This window comes from Oryctolagus cuniculus, chromosome 10 (genome assembly GCF_051225735.1).
Source record: "Oryctolagus cuniculus isolate XC-2025 breed Fujian yellow rabbit chromosome 10, ASM5122573v1, whole genome shotgun sequence".
Classification (NCBI taxonomy): Eukaryota; Metazoa; Chordata; class Mammalia; order Lagomorpha; family Leporidae; genus Oryctolagus; species Oryctolagus cuniculus.
The window spans coordinates 69,812,975-69,830,543 of record NC_142876.1 but is presented as its reverse complement, the minus strand read 5'-3'; the positions used below and the strand labels follow the sequence as shown (position 1 = coordinate 69,830,543).

General features: G+C 40.6%; 1 protein-coding gene across 7 annotated transcripts in view; it reads left to right on the top strand.

Annotated features, from left to right (window-relative positions):
* Positions 1–16,920, top strand: part of PTPN2 (protein tyrosine phosphatase non-receptor type 2) — a 111,526-nt gene extending 94,606 nt beyond the window's left edge. For 4 of the 7 annotated variants that reach the window (XM_089305378.1, XM_070050525.2, XM_008261003.5 and 1 more), the window contains 2 exons: positions 979–1,160; positions 8,301–10,008. In XM_089305378.1, coding sequence (XP_089161504.1) covers positions 979–1,160; positions 8,301–8,508 — 390 coding nt within the window. In that variant the 3' untranslated portion in view covers positions 8,509–10,008. Of the gene's footprint in view, positions 1–978; positions 1,161–8,300; positions 10,009–16,546 lie in introns of those variants that run through there. The other 3 variants (XM_089305379.1, XM_070050527.2, XM_002713523.6) reach the window with 1 other exon arrangement.
* Positions 16,921–17,569: the final 649 nt, after the last annotated feature.

Here is a 17,569-nt window from a genome sequence, read left to right as displayed (position 1 = left end):
CTGTTCAAAATCATTATTCTCTTCAGGTAGTTAGTAGAGTGTTCTTTATTAAATTGACCTAAGACCCTTGTTTCCATGGTAGTGTCCTCAAAGGGGATTACACCTGTCCATACCAAGTAATTTGGGTCATTGTCAAAGTCACAGATAATCAAAACCATTGACTTACCCTCTGCCACTGTTACTGGCAGGGAGATCGATGACTTTTGTGTTCCCTGCCTTAAAAGACTTGAGAAACTATGGTCCCAGTGATTTTTGCCTTTTTTTGTTCAGCCTGGCCACTGACAACTGCCATCTCCAGGGACACATTTCGTACCTCTTCTTCCCGTGCCTTTGTTACTAGGAATGGTGATGGTGAAACAAAGAAAGCTTAGTGTTTGTCAAACATGATACTAATCCTGGGCTTTATTATTAATCACTGCAGCAGTTGCCCGAGGAGGGTGATGATATCCTCTTTCATAAAGGGAGAAACTGGAATTTCTCTTTATCTTCATCGAAATCCTGCTGTTTGTTGTCATCCACTCTAAAGTCCAGGCATGCTAAAGGATGTTTTCCCAGCCTGGTGGTGAGCTGACCACCTGGAGCTCCCAGTGTACTTGGTAGGGTACTTGGTTAGGGACAACCAAATTGAATACCTTTGACAACATTAGGACCTGTCTAGATATTTTAACTGTTGGGTCTCCCTGCACTGGACAGGAGCAAAGAATAGGAAGATACCAGATCACATTTAACTAATAAAGTATTCAACTACAAGGTGATGTATATAGATAATTAAATGCTTTATAATTAAAAATTTTAAACTTAAGCATAGTAGTCAAAAGTACTGTGGTATAATAAATCCTTGGTCATTTTCATTCATCTTTTCGCATTGCAGGGATTTTTTTCAGCTTGAATATAGAATTTAAAATCAAACGTTTTTAATTTAAGGGAAGCCAAATTTTCGGTGTCTGCATTGCTTTTTCTTTTTTCTTCCCTACCTAGAAACGGTGGAAAGAACTTTCTAAGGAAGATTTATCTCCTGCTTTTGATCATTCACCAAACAAAATAATGACTGAAAAATACAATGGGAACCGAATAGGTCTAGAAGAAGAAAAACCGACAGGTGACCGATGTACAGGACTTTCTTCTAAAACGCAAGACGCTCTGGAGGAGAACAGTGAGAGGTGAGATTCCCAGAGTTAGATGCTCAAAAAGATGAGGCTTTTTATTGTGAAAAGTTCACTTGATGGGAAGCAATATAGACCCTCTGTCTGTCGAATTAATATTTAGGTAGCATATGATTACATGATTGTTCTCAAAAAGCTTTCAGTTCTAGAAAAAGACTGTTTATAAACAGAAACCAGGTGAAAAAACAGTACTAATTGAATACAAAGGTTAATATGATCAGATACTAAAATATACAAGTACAGTATAGTAAATAAATGATATGAATACTTGCCACTTGTAGAGTTAAAAATAAAATTATAAAATATTTAAACTTAATTCCATTGTTAGAGGCAAAAAAGTAGTTTTCTTAAAAAATAGGTAAAATGCCATTTTATACTTTTTCATTTTAATCCATATAAATGTATAAGTTATTGCAAAAGAATTTTTTTAAGATTTATTTATTTAAAAGGCAGAGTTAGATAGAGAGATCTTCCATCTGCTGGTTCACTCCCAAAATGGCCACGATAGCCAGGCTGGGCCAGGCTGGGCCAGGCTGAAGCCAGGAGCCTGAAACTATCCTGTCTCCCATGTGGATGCAGGGGTTCGAGGACTTGAGCCATCTTCCACTGCCTTCCGAGGTACATTAGCAGGGAACTGGATCAGAAGTAGAGCAGCCAGGACTCGAACCAGCATCCACATAGATGCCAGCACTGCCAGTGGAGGCTTTAACTTGCCTATGCCACAATGCTGGCCCCCAATTTTTTAAAATTAAAAAAACCTACATTTCTAGGGCTCTGATTATTTCAGGCACACATTAGGAAGCTGGTGTTCTGAGGTCTAAGTCACTTAGCAAAGTGAATGAGCTCTTTTTCTTTTTTGAATGTCTGAATAACTTTTTCTTTTTTGGGGGGGAGGAGTTAAATATACTTTTTATTGTGGGAAGTTTTATGTTGTCATACTTGTCAAGGTTGGGATTTGGGATGTACCATGAAAATAGTATGAAGGTTCCTGTACATTATAGCTGCTGCACACTGTATTTTTGTAATATCAAAATTATATACCTGAAATTTTGTGAAACCTAATATATTGCCATATATAGTAAATGTGTTGTATTTCCAGACAGCACTGCTTCTCATTTATGGCTTTTTTAAGGATTTATTTTATTTATTTGAAAGAGTTATAGAGAAAGGTAGAGAGAGATTTTGCATCTGCTGGTTCACTACCCAGATGGCTACAACAGGCCAGAGCTGAGCCAATCTGAATCCAGGAGCCAGGAGCTTCTTCTGGCTCTCCTACCTGGGTCCCAGGGCCCAAGGACTTGGGCCATGCTCCACTGCTTTTCTAGGCACATTAGCAGGGAGCTGGATTGGAAGTAGAGCAGCTGAGACTCAAACTAGCACCCATATGGGATTCTGGCGCTGCAAGCCAGGACTTTAACATGCCATGCCACAGCACCAGCCCCTCACTTATGACTTTTAGACTAAGTGAAAGCATTAAGCTGTTCCTTTTTTAGCCTTAAATTACTACTATTTTTGAAGATATATTTATTTATTTGAAAGGCAGAGTTACAGGCAGAGAAGAGAGAGAGAGAAAGAAACACCTTCCATCTACTAGTTCACTCCCCAGATGGCCAGAACAGCCAGGGTAGGCCAGACCAAAGCCAAGAGCTTCTTCCAGGTCTCCCACATGGGTGTCTGTGGCCCAAGTAATTGGGCCATCTTCTGCAGCTTTTTCCAGGCCATTAGCAGGGAGCTGGATAGGAAATAGAGCACCTAGGACTTGAGCTGGCATCCAGCACTGCAAGTGGCGGCTTAACCTGCTGTGCCACAGCTCCAGCCCCTTAAGTTAATACTTTTAAATCAGAAAATGATATTGTTTTAAATTACGTTAACTTGTTTGGTAGTAAGATTTTCAGATTCCTAGTATTAGTATCCCCTTCTCCCCCGCTTTTGATTAGTACTATGTGTAAAATTAAGTGAAAAACAAGCTTAATGACTAAATTGGTTTCCTTAGTATCTCAGAATTGTTTTAATTTTAAAAGACACACACAAACCATCTTAACAATCGCAGTGGATGAAACCATCATTGTCCAAATTTGGCAGTCCAGAAATTACTTAAAATAATTTGGGAGCTACAGAGTGATTGCAGAAAGTGTTCTTACAGTGTGTGGATGTGTGCATACATATGTTCACATGGATTGTTTTCTTCTTCTTTTTTTCTTCCCTGGGAGGTAAATGAGACCTGGTGTATGTTTGAAAGCAGAGGGAGGGTCCCAAGAGAGAAGTAAGGCTTTTCAGATGTATGCCTTTCAAGGCAGAGAGAGAAACAGAGATTTAGAATAGAGGTCTCTTATCCATTATTTCACTCTCCAAATGCCTGCAACAGTATGGCATCTGGGCCAGACCAAAACAAGGAGCTTAGAACTTCTTGACTAATCCAAGTCTTGAGCCACTTTAACCGTCACCTCCTACTGCCTCCCAGGGTATGCATTACCAGGAGGTTGGAATTGGGACCTGACCCAAGCCAAGACTTAAAACCCAAGGACTTCCGTATGGGGTGCCGGCATCCTAGGTAGCATCTTAACCACTATACTAAATGCCTGCCTTCTCCAGTGCATTTTAATACTGATGGATAGCTTTGAATAAGAGGTACTAATAGAATAAGATAAAAATTTTGTCAAAGATTTCAGCCATTAAAGGAGTAGAGGGTAATTTCTTCTCTTCATTGTCATTGAGTATCCTCCAAGACAGTGTTTGCCAAATTGAAGGTCAAATCCCATAGTCATGAGATCAGTTATTGGCTTGTAAAAAGAGTTTCTAAAGAAGAAAATAGAATAGAGTAAAATAGAAATTATTAGACTATCATAAATAGTTAACTATGAATACTCTAACCTAGTTTCTTCTGTCCATGTTGTATATAAATTCTCCATACTCAAATGCATACTGTGTATATAGGTAAATGTATGTATATGTGCGCTCCATTGGGATATAAGATATTTCTTGTAGATTGGAATCTTAGTTTGACAACCAGTGTTCTCAATCATCACATGACCCATAAAGCTGTGAGAGTAGAAGGTAGTGGGGCTATATGAAAAGTCTTACTGTGCAGTATGTTTACGTAAAGTGCACCTGCCAGGGCGAGTGTTGGCAGAAGACTGCTGAGTCTGCTGCCATAAGAAATTACATGTGATTTTCCATGGACAAGGGTCCACAGGAGGTTCTCTTTAGGTTTTGTAGCCTAAGTTGTATGAATATATGCAAAAACCTGGTTAGGTCCCCCTTGGAAGGTTATTACACAGACATAATTTCCTGAGGCGCAACTGGATAACAGAAGATTTTGTTGTATCACAAAGTGGGCATAGTCTGTCCTCTCGAATAGTGCTCTTGAACTAAATTACAGGGGAGTGTTTGGCGCAGCAGTTAAGATGCCACTTGGGACACCTTCAGTGCATGTCAGAGTGCCTGGATTTGATTCCCAGCTCTGCTTCCAATCCCACACATCCTGGGAGAAGTAGGTTGGTGCCTGCCATCCATGTAGGAGACCCAGCTTGTGTCCCTGCCTTCTGGCTTAGGCCCAGCCCACTGCTGACTGTTGCAAGGAATTTGAGGAGTAAACCAGTGGATGGAAGATCTCTGTCTCTAGATAGACGGACAGACATATGCATACTTACATACATATATAGGGAAGGATAATGGTGGCATGCCTTTGTTTATTTTTGGTTTTTTGTTTGTTTGTTTGTTTGTTTTGACAGGCAGAGTGGACAGTGAGAGAGAGAGACAGACAGAAAGGTCTTCCTTTTTGCCGTTGGTTCACCCTCCAATGGCCGCGGTGGCCGGCGCACCGCGCTGATCCGATGGCAGGAGCCAGGTGCTTATCCTGGTCTCCCATGGGGTGCAGGGCCCAAGCACTTGGGCCATCCTCCACTGCACTCCCTGGCCACAGCAGAGAGCTGGCCTGGAAGGGGAGCAACCGGGACAGAATCCGGTGCCCCGACCAGGACTAGAACCCGGTGTGCTGGCGCCGCTAGGTGGAGGATTAGCCTAGTGAGCCGCGGTGCCGGCCGGCATGCCTTTGTATTTGTTTCTAGCTCAGTCCTGAATTGTATTGCAGTTTTGGAAAGCACTGACTTTTATTCTATTATTTTAAATGATAAAAAGTATGTGTTCCCAGTCCCATCAAAAGCTATAACCAATTTTCTCCATCATAGTTAAAAAACCCTTTAAAACTCCTATACAGCATTTAAAGTGCTAATTATCTAATCATATAATCTCATTATCTAACCATATTGTATATGTATGGCAAATGATGATAATGTAAAATATGATACAAACTCTAATTGCCTCTACATTGCAATGGAAATTTAAAATAGTATATTAAAGATTTCATATACATTAGAACATGGTTGATGGTGATGGTGGTCCCAGACACCTAGCAAAATCAAGTTAGAGACCCATGGAGGGCTAATGCTACCTGTCCACTTCTGTGTTACATATTATATATGTGTGACCTGCATTTGTACCCATATATTTTCACTGGAAGGAATGTGCATATTTGTCACAGTGAATTTTCAGATCAGAGAGTGAATTCTGGGTAGCAACTTTTACAAGTCATTATAACAGATATTCAGACAAAGTTCAGGCAGCCAGGAATACCTATAAACTGTTCTTCCTTGATATCCATGGGGGATTTGTTCCAGGACCCCCACAGATAACAAAATTCATGAATATTCAAGTCCCTTATATGTTGTAGTATTTGCATATAACCCACACACACCCTCCTGTAGACGTTAAATCATCTCTAGCTTACATGTAACACCTAGTATAATGTAAATACTATGTAGTTTTTAGCACATATTCCCTATTGTTTAGGGAATAATTGTTTAGGGAATAATGGCAAGAATGAAAGTCTGCACATGTCCAGTACAGATGCAGTTTCTTTCTTTTCTTTTTTTATTTATTTATTTATTTATTTATTTATTTGACAGAGTTATAGACAGTGAGAGAGAGAGAGAGACAAAGAGAAAAGTCTTCCTTCCGTTGGTTCACTCCCCCAGTGGCTGCCACGGCCAGCGCTGCGCCGATTCAAAGCCAGGAGCCAGGTGCTTCTTCCTGGTCTCCCATGTGGGTGCAGGGGCCCAAATACTTGGGCCATCCTCCACTGCCCTGCTGGGCCACAGCAGAGAGCTGGACTGGAAGAGGAGCAGCCGGGACTAGAACCTGGCGCCCATATGGGATGCTGGCGCCGCAGGCGGAGGATTAGCCAAGTGAGCCATGGTGCCGGCCCCACAGATGCAGTTTCATTGATGGTTGGATGAATCTCTGGGTGTGGAACCCATGGGCCCAGAAGGCCAATTGTAGTAAGTAAGAGTGCGCCCACAGGACATGCAAAGACCAGCAATGAGAGGAGGGAGAATTAAATAGAATAGAAGTGAAGGGACCAGATGGAAGGGAAGGTTTTCTGTTTTTATGGAGAACAAATTTAGAGAAGAGCAAAACCCTTCTGGGCAAGAAAAAGCTCATGTGGAGCAGGAAGGAGACTGTCAGGATGTCAGGTGCCTGCACCTCTGCTTTCCGTTTACTTGGGTGTATACCTGGAAGTGGAATTGCTGGTTCCTGTGACAGTCCTGTGCTTACCATTTTGAGGAACTGTCAAGCTGTTTTCTACAGCAGCTACGTTCCACCAGCAATAGCTAAAGAAATGAACAGAGATGCCAGCATTGTGGCACAGCGGGTTAAACTGCTGCTTACAAGGCTGCTATCCCATAATGCTGGTTCGAGTCCCAGCTGCTCCACTTCCAATCCTGCTCCCTGTTATACCTGGGAAACAGCAAAAGATGACCCAAGTGCTTGGGCCCCTGCCACAGCCACATGGGAGACTCGGATAGATTTCCAGCCATTGTGGCCATTTCAAGAATTAACCAGCAGATGGAAGATCTCTTTCTCCCCTTGACTGTAGCTCTGCCTTTCAAATAAATAAATCTTAAAAAAGAAAAGAAACTGGCCGGCGCTGCGGCTCACTAGGCTAATCCTCCGCCTTGCGGCACCAGCACACCAGGTTCTAGTCCCAGTCAGGGCACCGGATTCTGTCCCAGTTGCCCCTCTTCCAGGCCAGCTCTCTGCTGTGGCCAGGGAGTACAGTGGAGGATGGCCCAAGTGCTTGGGCCCTGCACCCCATGGGAGACCAGAAGAAGTACCTGGCCCCTGCCATCGGATCAGCGCAGTGCGCCGGCCTCAGCAGCCATTGGAGGGTGAACCAATGGCAAAGGAAGACCTTTCTCACTGTGTCTCTCTCTCACTGTCCACTCTGCCTGTCAAAAAAAAAAAAAAAAAAAAAAAAAACTCACTGAAATAAATAATAAATAGCAGTAAATTATCCTGATACTGTAACACTTCAAAAATTTTTTAGAAGTGGTATTAAAAGATAGATTTATTTTGGTGCAAAAATTTCTTGAAAACCATGCATAGATGTTTATAATTTTCCTTGAACATTTTGAAGACCCTCTTCTTTAGATTTCACATTGAAATTTTCCTGGTTATCTAAAAAGTACACTTTGCTTATTACACTTATTTAAAATGTATAGTTTCACTGTATTTTCACGTTTAGACAGGTCATGTAGCCATCACCACAGTCTAATGGTTGAACATTTTCAGAATCTATGGCTATTCATAATAAAAATAACTTATGATCTAATCAAGGATTGGACACTGTATTTGGTTGATATGATTCTTTGGTTTTCTTTTATCTAGAACTGTTCCGCACTACCCCTACTCCTTCTCCACTTGACACTAGCATTTTTTAAATCCTATAGATTCGGATTAGAGGGACCCCCAGTGTCTTTTCCCTTCTGCTTGCTAGTTAGCAAAGAAAACCAACAGTCACCAATTCACTTTTCAAGAAAGTATGTACCTTGCTGATTTTCAGGTCCTACTAACAGTACTTAGTATGTATAAAAGTGTGCCAGAAGATGTTGCTGGATCATCAGAGTACATCCGTGAACCAGTTTAGAATAGGAGACCGTTTCCCTTCTTAATCCCAGGGTTTGAATAAGATGAAAAATACATTGGAGGAATGGTTTTGGATTTGCACTCAGACCTTCTGTATTAGAGCAAGTCCTGCCACGCACATACTTCCTTTCATTTGTTTTTATTTATTCACAGTGTTCTACGGAAACGTATCCGAGAGGACAGAAAAGCCACCACGGCTCAGAAGGTGCAGCAGATGAAACAGAGGCTAAATGAGACTGAACGAAAAAGAAAAAGGTGGTTATATTGGCAACCTATTATCACTAAGATGGGGTTTGTGTCAGTCATTTTGGTTGGCGCTTTGGTTGGCTGGACACTGTTTTTTCAGCAAAATGTCCTATAAATAAACAGTTAATTTTGCCCAGCAAGCTTCTGCACTAGTAGCTGACAGTGCTGCATTAATCATAGGGAGTTTGTCTGTTAGCAGTGAACTCCTCATACCCCACACGGTGCAGTAGGATAGGCCTCAACCATAAGAGACACTTAGAGTCAGAAGCCCAACATCTCAGGACTCTTCACTGCAGGTTCCTCTGAAACCCACACTGTAAACGGCTATCCAAAATAAAGACATTCATGTTTGTTCAAAACTGGTCCATTTTGCAGCTGTATTCCTACATGTCAGACTTAATATTTCACCTGACCAACATTGAGAGATCCTTTATCACAAGAATTTGTTTTTGGAGGCTATCTGGATTTCAACCTGCACTTGATACAAGCAATAAATATTGTGGTTTTATCTACGTTACTAATGGAAAGAAAATGACCTTTAATTCATGTGTGTAATGTATAATGTACGATTGACATGGGCATCAACACTTTATATTCTTAACCATTTCAGGGTAAATATATTTTATAAGTACCTATTTAATCTTAATTTTGTAGTTAAATGTACTTTTTAAAACCTCAACTTGAAACCTGTTACCATAATAAAATAAATTGTATGTTGATTCAATTGTACTGGACACATTTTCCTAAACAGAAGTTTGATATAAGCAGTTAGAGCTCTAAATAAGCCATTTCTACTACATATTTGCATTTCCTTTATGTTTTCTAGTTTTCCCTATATTAATCAGAAAAATGAACTTTTCTTAAAAGTATCTTAGAAGGAAAATTTTCCTTCTGGGTTAGTCAAGTAACAGTTGGTCAAAACTTTGTCAAGAAGTTGGTTCTGTAAAGCCCACTACTAAGACTTTTCATTTTCTGTGAAGATTTCAATGTAATTACCCTAACTTATAATTGGGGTAAATTGAGATTTAGGAAGTAAGTAAGGTAGCAACATTTTATGATAAATGATTTACATTTACTAGACTGAAGTGTTGAGGTAAAGTTTTTTCAAGTTATTTCTACTTCAGTGCATAGCAGGTGATGTGCAAACCCTCCATTGTCCCTTTCACTTCCGAATTGGTTGTTTTTAAAGCATATTGTTTAATGAATTTAACTGCTCGTTTGAGTGCTAGTTTTCCTCGCATCCCAACATTCCATTCAATGTTTGACTTAAACTTTAAGCAGTTGTTATGAATTTAATTGCTAAGAGGCATAGACAGTATCCGTCATTTCAGTGGTTTTCAAACTCTGCTCACTGGGTTTCTGCGAGGGGCACCAGGCGATGGCAGAAGGACTCCGACCTTCTCTTCAACCACAGCATCTCTGCATTGCTTCTCACACCACATGGGATTTCTGCATAATGCTCAGTTATTCTATACAGAGCAGTTTTCGTTTGAAAGCAGTTTGAAAACCATTGGTATACATATTTGGAATTGATTTCAATGTGTTAACTTATACTGCAAGTATGAAAGCAGGATGTAGGTGGTACTGCACATTAAATAAGATTGATATATAACAAGTGCCTGTGTCCTGATTCAGTGTTACTGTGTCCTGTAACCTTGAAATGGAGAGGAGGTAAGAGGGCCATTTTCTTACATCTGTCTGCATTAAACCTGTGTTCAGGCATCAAGGCCCTTTGGCTTTAGGGGTGTTACTGGTCTAAAATCTTTCATTCCACTTTGCATTGGTTTATCTTGCTAAAATACAGTGTGTTAACTCTGCAAGTCAAACATGGGTAGGCCTTAAACTCCCAGTGAAAAAGGCTGTGCTGGAAACAAAAAGGTAAAGCGTTCTTACAGGAAACACACTGATAAGGTTGTCCCTGACCCCTTTGCTGGGTGAATGTGCTTTGTGGGAACCACCATTTCAGCTTTGCTTGTTGTCTGCTTCTGTCCTTCCTGGTGCTGTTTGTTGTGATATATTTTAAAAGCCATGTTCAGTGTAGTAAACACTTGTTGGTGAGCTGCCGCAGAGGTCAGTCATCTTCCCACTTCCGGCAGATCCTTGAGGATGGTGTGGACTGTGGAAGCTTTAAAGAATATTCAGTTTTTACCAGTGATAATATTTTGGGTAGGTACCATCTACTAATTATTGAAGATATATGACAGTAGGTTGTGGTGCCCACAGCTGCTATCCTGACCCTTGTTAAATGAGGTATTCCAGTCAGGGAGATGGACATGGTCGTGGCCCCTGCTCCTGCCTCTCTGGGAACTGCTGGAGGAAGACAGTTAGATAAAGAACCTTGGTGGTTTTGTGTCTTTAAAAGAAACTATATGTCCTTTAGGTCTTCATAATACTTTGTAATTTTTAAAAAGCTTTTATAGACACTTGTATTTTGACTTTAATCAGATGTCATTGCTTCTTTAATAGGTTAAGGAGGAAAAAAGATTCTGTAACAAGTTTTTTTTTTTTTTTTTTTTTTTTTTTTAACTACTAAAGATTGAGCAAGGAGAAAGGAAGTGAAAAAAAAAAAAAAAAACCCTTGTTAGTCAATTTCTTCTAAAGAAGCTCTACTAAACAAGCATGTTGGCGGAAGGGTTCTGGTTCCTAAGTGACTTAACCCCTGTGTCAGAATTGATGATATGGGACAATCAACATGGAGTTCAAAAACAGGTTAGGACAAAGAACAGTCCTCGGGTTTTTTCTCAGTTCCCTCTCTGCTCTCAGCATTAATTCACAGTGATGGTGGCTCTCACATATTGGTCGTTTACTAGGTGCCAAGCACTGTGCTCAGCATGTTTCCTATATTATCCGATCTAATCCTCACAACCAACTTATGAGGTAGGTGTTATTACTCAGCCATAATCATCCTGAGACTTGACGTTTTTACTTTTGTGGTGCTGTCATTGAAACATCTCATGTAATATATTTTAGAATTAGGTAATTTCTCTCTTAGGAAAATATCCTATACTTAATGAGTATCTACGTTTCCAGATTGCCTGCCTGATTTTTATACAGGTTGGAAAATCTAGTCTGTTTTGATTTTTACTTTCAGATACAATCTTAGTGTTTTTTATGCAGCCTATTAGAAACTGAATACTGTTTTATATATATATGTGTGTGTGTGTGTGTGTGTGTGTGTGTGTATTTATGTAGAGAGAGAGAAAGAGAGGAAAGACTATTTCTTTTTCTATAAATACTGATGTATTTTTTTCTTCTACCCATGGGTTCTCAGTGAGTAAAGAATGTTCTGCAAGGGTGTTGACTTTCAGTCTGTTGCACACCCTCCAGGGATGGAGTCTGTGGCTGTCCTACATCCCACTGTACCTGACACCTCTCTTCACAGTTTGGAACTGAGTGCATAGCAAAAGTGGTTGTTGTGCATTCTCAGGTATATATCAACAGTTAATAAAGTCTCCTTTACTCTTTTTATTTATTTAGTTTTTTGGATTTAAAAAGGTTTATTATTAGAGTCAAAGACCTCCAGCCAGAGCAGCATGGAGGGGGTCCTTTACTGTTAAGAAGCCCTTATTTGACTTTGATATCTTGTTGTTTTATTTTATTTTATTTTTTTAAGATTTATTTTTTCATTTATTTGACAGAGTTTATTTATTTGACAGAGAGAGGAGGAGAGACAGCTAGAGAGAGATCTTCCATCTGCTGGTTCACTCTCCAGATTGCTGTAGTGGCCAAGGTTGGGCCAGGCCTAAGCAAGGATCCCGGAGTTCCGGGTGCAGGGGCCCAAGGACTTCTGCTTCTTTCTCAAGCACATTTCACAGTGGAGCAGCTGGGCCTCAAACTGGAGCCCATACTGGGATGGTGGCATTTTAGGTGGAGGCTTAATCTGTTATGCCACAATGCCAGCCCCTGTTTTGTGTGTGTGTGTGTGTGTGTGTGTGTGTGGTTTTTTTTTTTTAAGACTTAAAATTTTATTTATTTGAAAGGGAGAGACAGAGATCAATTTTCCGTCTGTTCTGGTTCACTCCCCAAATGGCCAGAACCGTGGGGCTGGGTTAGGCCAAGATCAGGAACAAGCTTTATCCAGGCCTCCAACCTGTGTGGCAGAGCCCCAAACACTTGGGCCATCTTCCGCTACTTTTCCGAAGCCATTAGCAGAGATTAAAATTGGAAATGGAGCAGCTGGACATGAACCGGTGCCCATATGGGATTCCAGCACTGCAGACAGTGGCTTGAAAAAGGCATTGAATCTTAAAAATAAAATAGAAATGTAGTCTTTTGCTACATAATAGAAGTATATCTTCATGACTTAAAATATAGGTCTTGGTTATAGCCTCAATGATTTACCATGGAGTTGACATGTATTGTCCACCTTTCCCTCAGTTTGGGTTTGATTGGTTTGTTCTAATGCCTAAGTAGTGTTTCTGGGATAACAGCACCAAGAGACTCACATAGTGGGTTTACTGGACATTGCAACTGTCTATGTACGAGGTTGCGTGCCTTGGTGGAAAGAAGTTGATTGTGTCAGCTCTGCAGTTCCCATTTCAGACATTGCACACTTACTGCTGTGCCCTATGTGCCTAGCCTGACATAGCCATTTCGTGCTCATCCTGATTTGCGAATTCAGGCTTTTTCACTCTCTTGGGTGATGCACTGAAGGAAAAAAAAATCTAGGAAAATAGTGTGATTTGGGTTATCTCATTTTTCCTTTAGCAGCAGGGATTTTTCTGGATATTGCACACCTCAGATTGCTCCAAGAATAACCATGAGCAGTCTGCACAAGTGCTCTCTCGATTCTTCAGGGGAGCAGTTACCTCCTTTGATTCCCGCGTTCAGAAAGACTCGCTGTCTTTGGGAAGCATTTGTTCTTCACTGTCACTGCTGATCCTTTCCCGTGTCTGCTCAACTTGGACAAGAGCCATGGCATAAAGTGGTATGAGAAACATTCACTTGGCTTGAATGAGTTTGTCTTTCTTAATTTTATTTTAAAGTTTATTTGAAAGAGTTAGAGAGAGAGAGAGGTCCTCCATCCACTGGTTCACTCCATGGATAGCCACAAAGGCCAAGGCTGGACCAGACAGAAGCCAGGAGCTTCTTCTGGGTCTCCCACATGGGTGGCAGGGCCCCAGGCATTTGAGCCACCTTCCTTTGCTTTTCCTAGCCCGTTAGGGAGCTAGCTCGGAAGCGGAGCAAGCAGGACCTACTAAACTACAGCGCTGGCCCCAGATGGCTTTGTCTTTAGCAGTAGAAACCTAACACAAGAACATGTTAGAGCCCTGAACATCCTTGGGCAGTCCATTGAGAGAATGAAAAGTTCAGTTTTTTGAACTCTGTGTTTCAGGTTTTTAATTAGAGTATGGAATTATTGGATTCAGGGAGGATACTACTTAGAGTCTGCCCAGTGCTATCTGGTCTTACACAGCAGATTTGGGGGAGCTGCAAGGACAATTGCACTGGGTTTTTTCCCCTTTATAGAGAACAGGCATCGGGTTGTCTTCATTGTTGCCCTCATCTGGCATAGACTGTTGAGACACGTGATGCTCTTGCTCTTGGTTACACATCACTGTAAGAACCTTTCAGCATTTTGAGTTTGGTGTCTTGAGGAAGTTATCTTTTCAACATTGCTTCTCTAACATGGGTTAGAGAAGTCTGTGGATAGCCTTGATTCATTTCCAGAGAATATTGGTGTGCATGTCTGTGGGTCAGAGTGACTGTAGGTGCAGGGTGATGCCCCACCTGCCAGGTGGGGCTGGCATTGGGGGGAAGCTCTATGTATCTGGCCTTGCTCTGGCGCAGTGAGAGAACAGTTTGGCAGTGTGCAGGGTCACCTTCTCCAAAGATGGCATGGCTAATTTCCTTTGATTTGTTTGACCTCATTTTACTTTTATCTTATTCTGTAAGACAGCAAAAAGTGATTCAAGTAAACATATTAGCGTCTTCTAAGATGAAGCTCATTTGTCTCTCAGTCTGGCAAAGTCTTTTAAAGCAGTTAACCCTCCAATGATTTCATCTTCTGTTTATATAGAAATAATCAGAGTTTTAAAACTCACTTTTCTTTTCATTGTTATGATAAAAGATGGTTCATTCTTGGTAAGTGTATCTTTAACAAACTAATTGGGAAGGACAGCCTTGTGTGTTGAGCATGTACAATTCTGCCAACCAGTTAAAATGTGGAAGCAAAACCTAATCCACAAAACACCTCTTCCAGGTAGATATCACTATCCCTAATTTCAGATAAGAAAACAGAGTCAAAGAAAAGTGACTTGCCCGCGGCTGCCCTGTGAATACAGAGCAGAGCTGTGAGTCAGCCCCTGTCTGTGGAGGTCCAGTGACTCCACACCACCCACCTTCCCATCATGTCACACTGACTATGTTTTCATGGAATATTGAAGCCAGATATTTAACTGAGACAATGCAGACAACCACTCTTACCTGTTAAAATCCAAACTAACCCTCTTTTTTGTCTTTTAATTTTGATTCATTTATTAGAGAGGCAGAAAGAGTTCCCATTATTTACTGCTTCGCTCCCTAAATGCCCGCAACAGACTGGGGAACTGAAGCCACGAGCTGGGAACTCATCCAGGTCTCCCACATAGGTGACAGGGATGCAAGCGCTTGAGCCGTCATTACCAGGGTGTGCCTTAGTAGGAAGCTGGACTCAGGAGCAGAGCCAGGTGTTGAATCTAGGTGCTCTGATACAGAATGCAGGCTTCCTAACCAGAGTCTTTACCACTAGGCCAAATATTCACCCCCTTACTATTTTTTTAATGTGAAGCAAAAAGCAGTTGAACAAGAAAACTTTGGTGAAACAGTTGGAACTGCCCCTGAAACTGAAGAATTCTAGAACATCAGAATAGGCTGTAAACCAAACCGTTAATATGATTCACTCTCGCTGGTCAGATTTCGTTCCTTTGTTTTAAAGAGCAGGCCTCTGCATGCGTGGGACATAAGTGTGTATTTTTTAGCAGTCGGAATCTCCAAGTGCCTGTGCTTACGTCGGCCACTTTGGTTCAGGTCTGGAGATCTCTGTAATCAGTGTCTGTGGTGGGGTTTGTGACTCAGACTTCTCATGAGAGTGCTTTCCTGATGACCTGGCATTTCTCCCTCTGTTTTGGAAAATCAGGAGAAAAAAAAATGGACTGTTCACAACATCTCAGAAGAGCTTGGTACAATTATGCTTCCTAGAGGAAGGAGCCAGTGGGCAGAAAGAAACCCAGTCCTCAGCATGAGAGGGTTTTCCAGTAACTGCTGTGGCTAGATGTGTGGATGTGGTCTACATTTCCTGTTTATGTATGTGGAGCTACAGTAGTGAAAAGTATTTAGACTTGGATTTTTTGGTGGTAGCAAGGGGCATTGGTGGAAGAATGGAAATACCATTGACCTCCCAAAAAATTCAGTTATTTGCGAATATTGTGAAATGGCATTAAAAACTGCGCTTGCAACAGTCCTTCCCTCTGTCTACTGCTTGTTTTAATGCTCACTTATTTTTACCTTTTGGCATTAAAATACAATAAACCTGTCAATGATTGTATGTCTGTGTTTTCTTTTATATCAATAGTAACTTAAGTATCGTGTCTCTGCAGTTCTGTAGCTGTAATCATTAGTATTATCCTTCAGGACAAAAAACATCTGCTAACAATCTGATTTAAAGCTAAGCCAACTTTATGTTCAGACATTACGCTGATAATATTTTTAGCAGTGTTATACAGTGGAGGTCCAAATTGGATTAGACTTTTGCATTGAATTCCAAAGTGTTGGTAAGTCTAGCACATACCATACAGTCTTGCTAAATTCTTGTGGATATCTTTTTTTTTTTTTTTTAACCTGTCTGTCTGTCAGTATCTCACGTAGAGGTCATTTCTTGAATAAAACAGGATGGCCTGAAAATTCATAGTTAGCAATTCCTGAAGAAGAATATGAGTTACACTGGCTTTAGCATGAGTCTACTTCATATCACCAGTTCTACTGGAAAAATCAAGGACTTGAGCATAATTACATCAAGTGAAGCCCTTATGTGTGGTTGAATGTGATATGTTGGAATGATTTTTGGTTGCCTTTTTAGTTCATTGTCAGTCCTTTCATGTTTGTGGTGTGTCTGTGTACGTCTGTGTGTTTGGTAACTATGAATTGAATAGATGACTTCTTATTTTATGTTTTAGGCCAAGATTGACAGACACCTAAATATTCATGACTTGAGAATATTCTGCAGCTATAAATTTTGAACCATTGATGTGCAAAGCAAGACCTGAAGCCCACTCCGGAAACTGAAGTGAGGCTTGCTAAAACCTGTAGATGGCCTCACAGTTGTCTGTTTACAAAGTAAACTTTACATCCAGGGAATGAAGAGCACCCACCAGCAGAAGACTTTGCAGAACCCTTGAATTTCATGTACTGTTAAGTGTTTTTTTAATGCGTGTATGAAATGTAGAAAGTTGTAAAAGAAATAAATTAGGAGAGATTACTTTGTATTGTACTGCCATTCCTACTGTATTTTTATACCTTTTGGCAGCATTAAATATTTTTATTAAATAGACTATGTTGGTTTGTGTGCATTATCTTAGGAGAGCTCTGTTTCACATAATGAATCTTTCCCTCTGGGTTGATTTTCAGATTTTCATAACTAGCAATTAACACAAATTGAGATGGGTTCATGTTGGTTACTTGCTTTATACCACCCAGTAGTCTTTCTATCCTAATATATTGTCCGGATGAAAGCTACAGAGAAGTTAATAATATTCCTATACTTACCTGGAAAAATATTCAAATACGGATGGTAGTGTTGCCTTAAGGTCAGAATTAATTTCAAATAAGTGCCGCCATTCAATACCGTTTAGCAAATTGGTGTTACCCTGCATCTGATGTTTTGCTTTCCCCAAACATTTCCTATTTCAAGGAAGCCAAAGATTCATTCCTGAGGCCTGTGCCCTTCCTGTTTCCTAACCAAGTGATGGGTTTGGGCTGTGTATCCCATCACTTTTCACTTGTCAGATTTTTTTTTTGTCCAGAGACACTCAAGACATCATATTAATAGCACCTTAATTAAAAGTATTAGCACCATTCGTAAATATGAGAGTGCTTCAAGAAAATTCTTGAGAAGTCTGTGGTTTTAATTTCATTTTCCTTGCACTTTTTGATGGACCCTCATCTAAATGATTTACATTATGTTTCTTTTGGCCTCATGT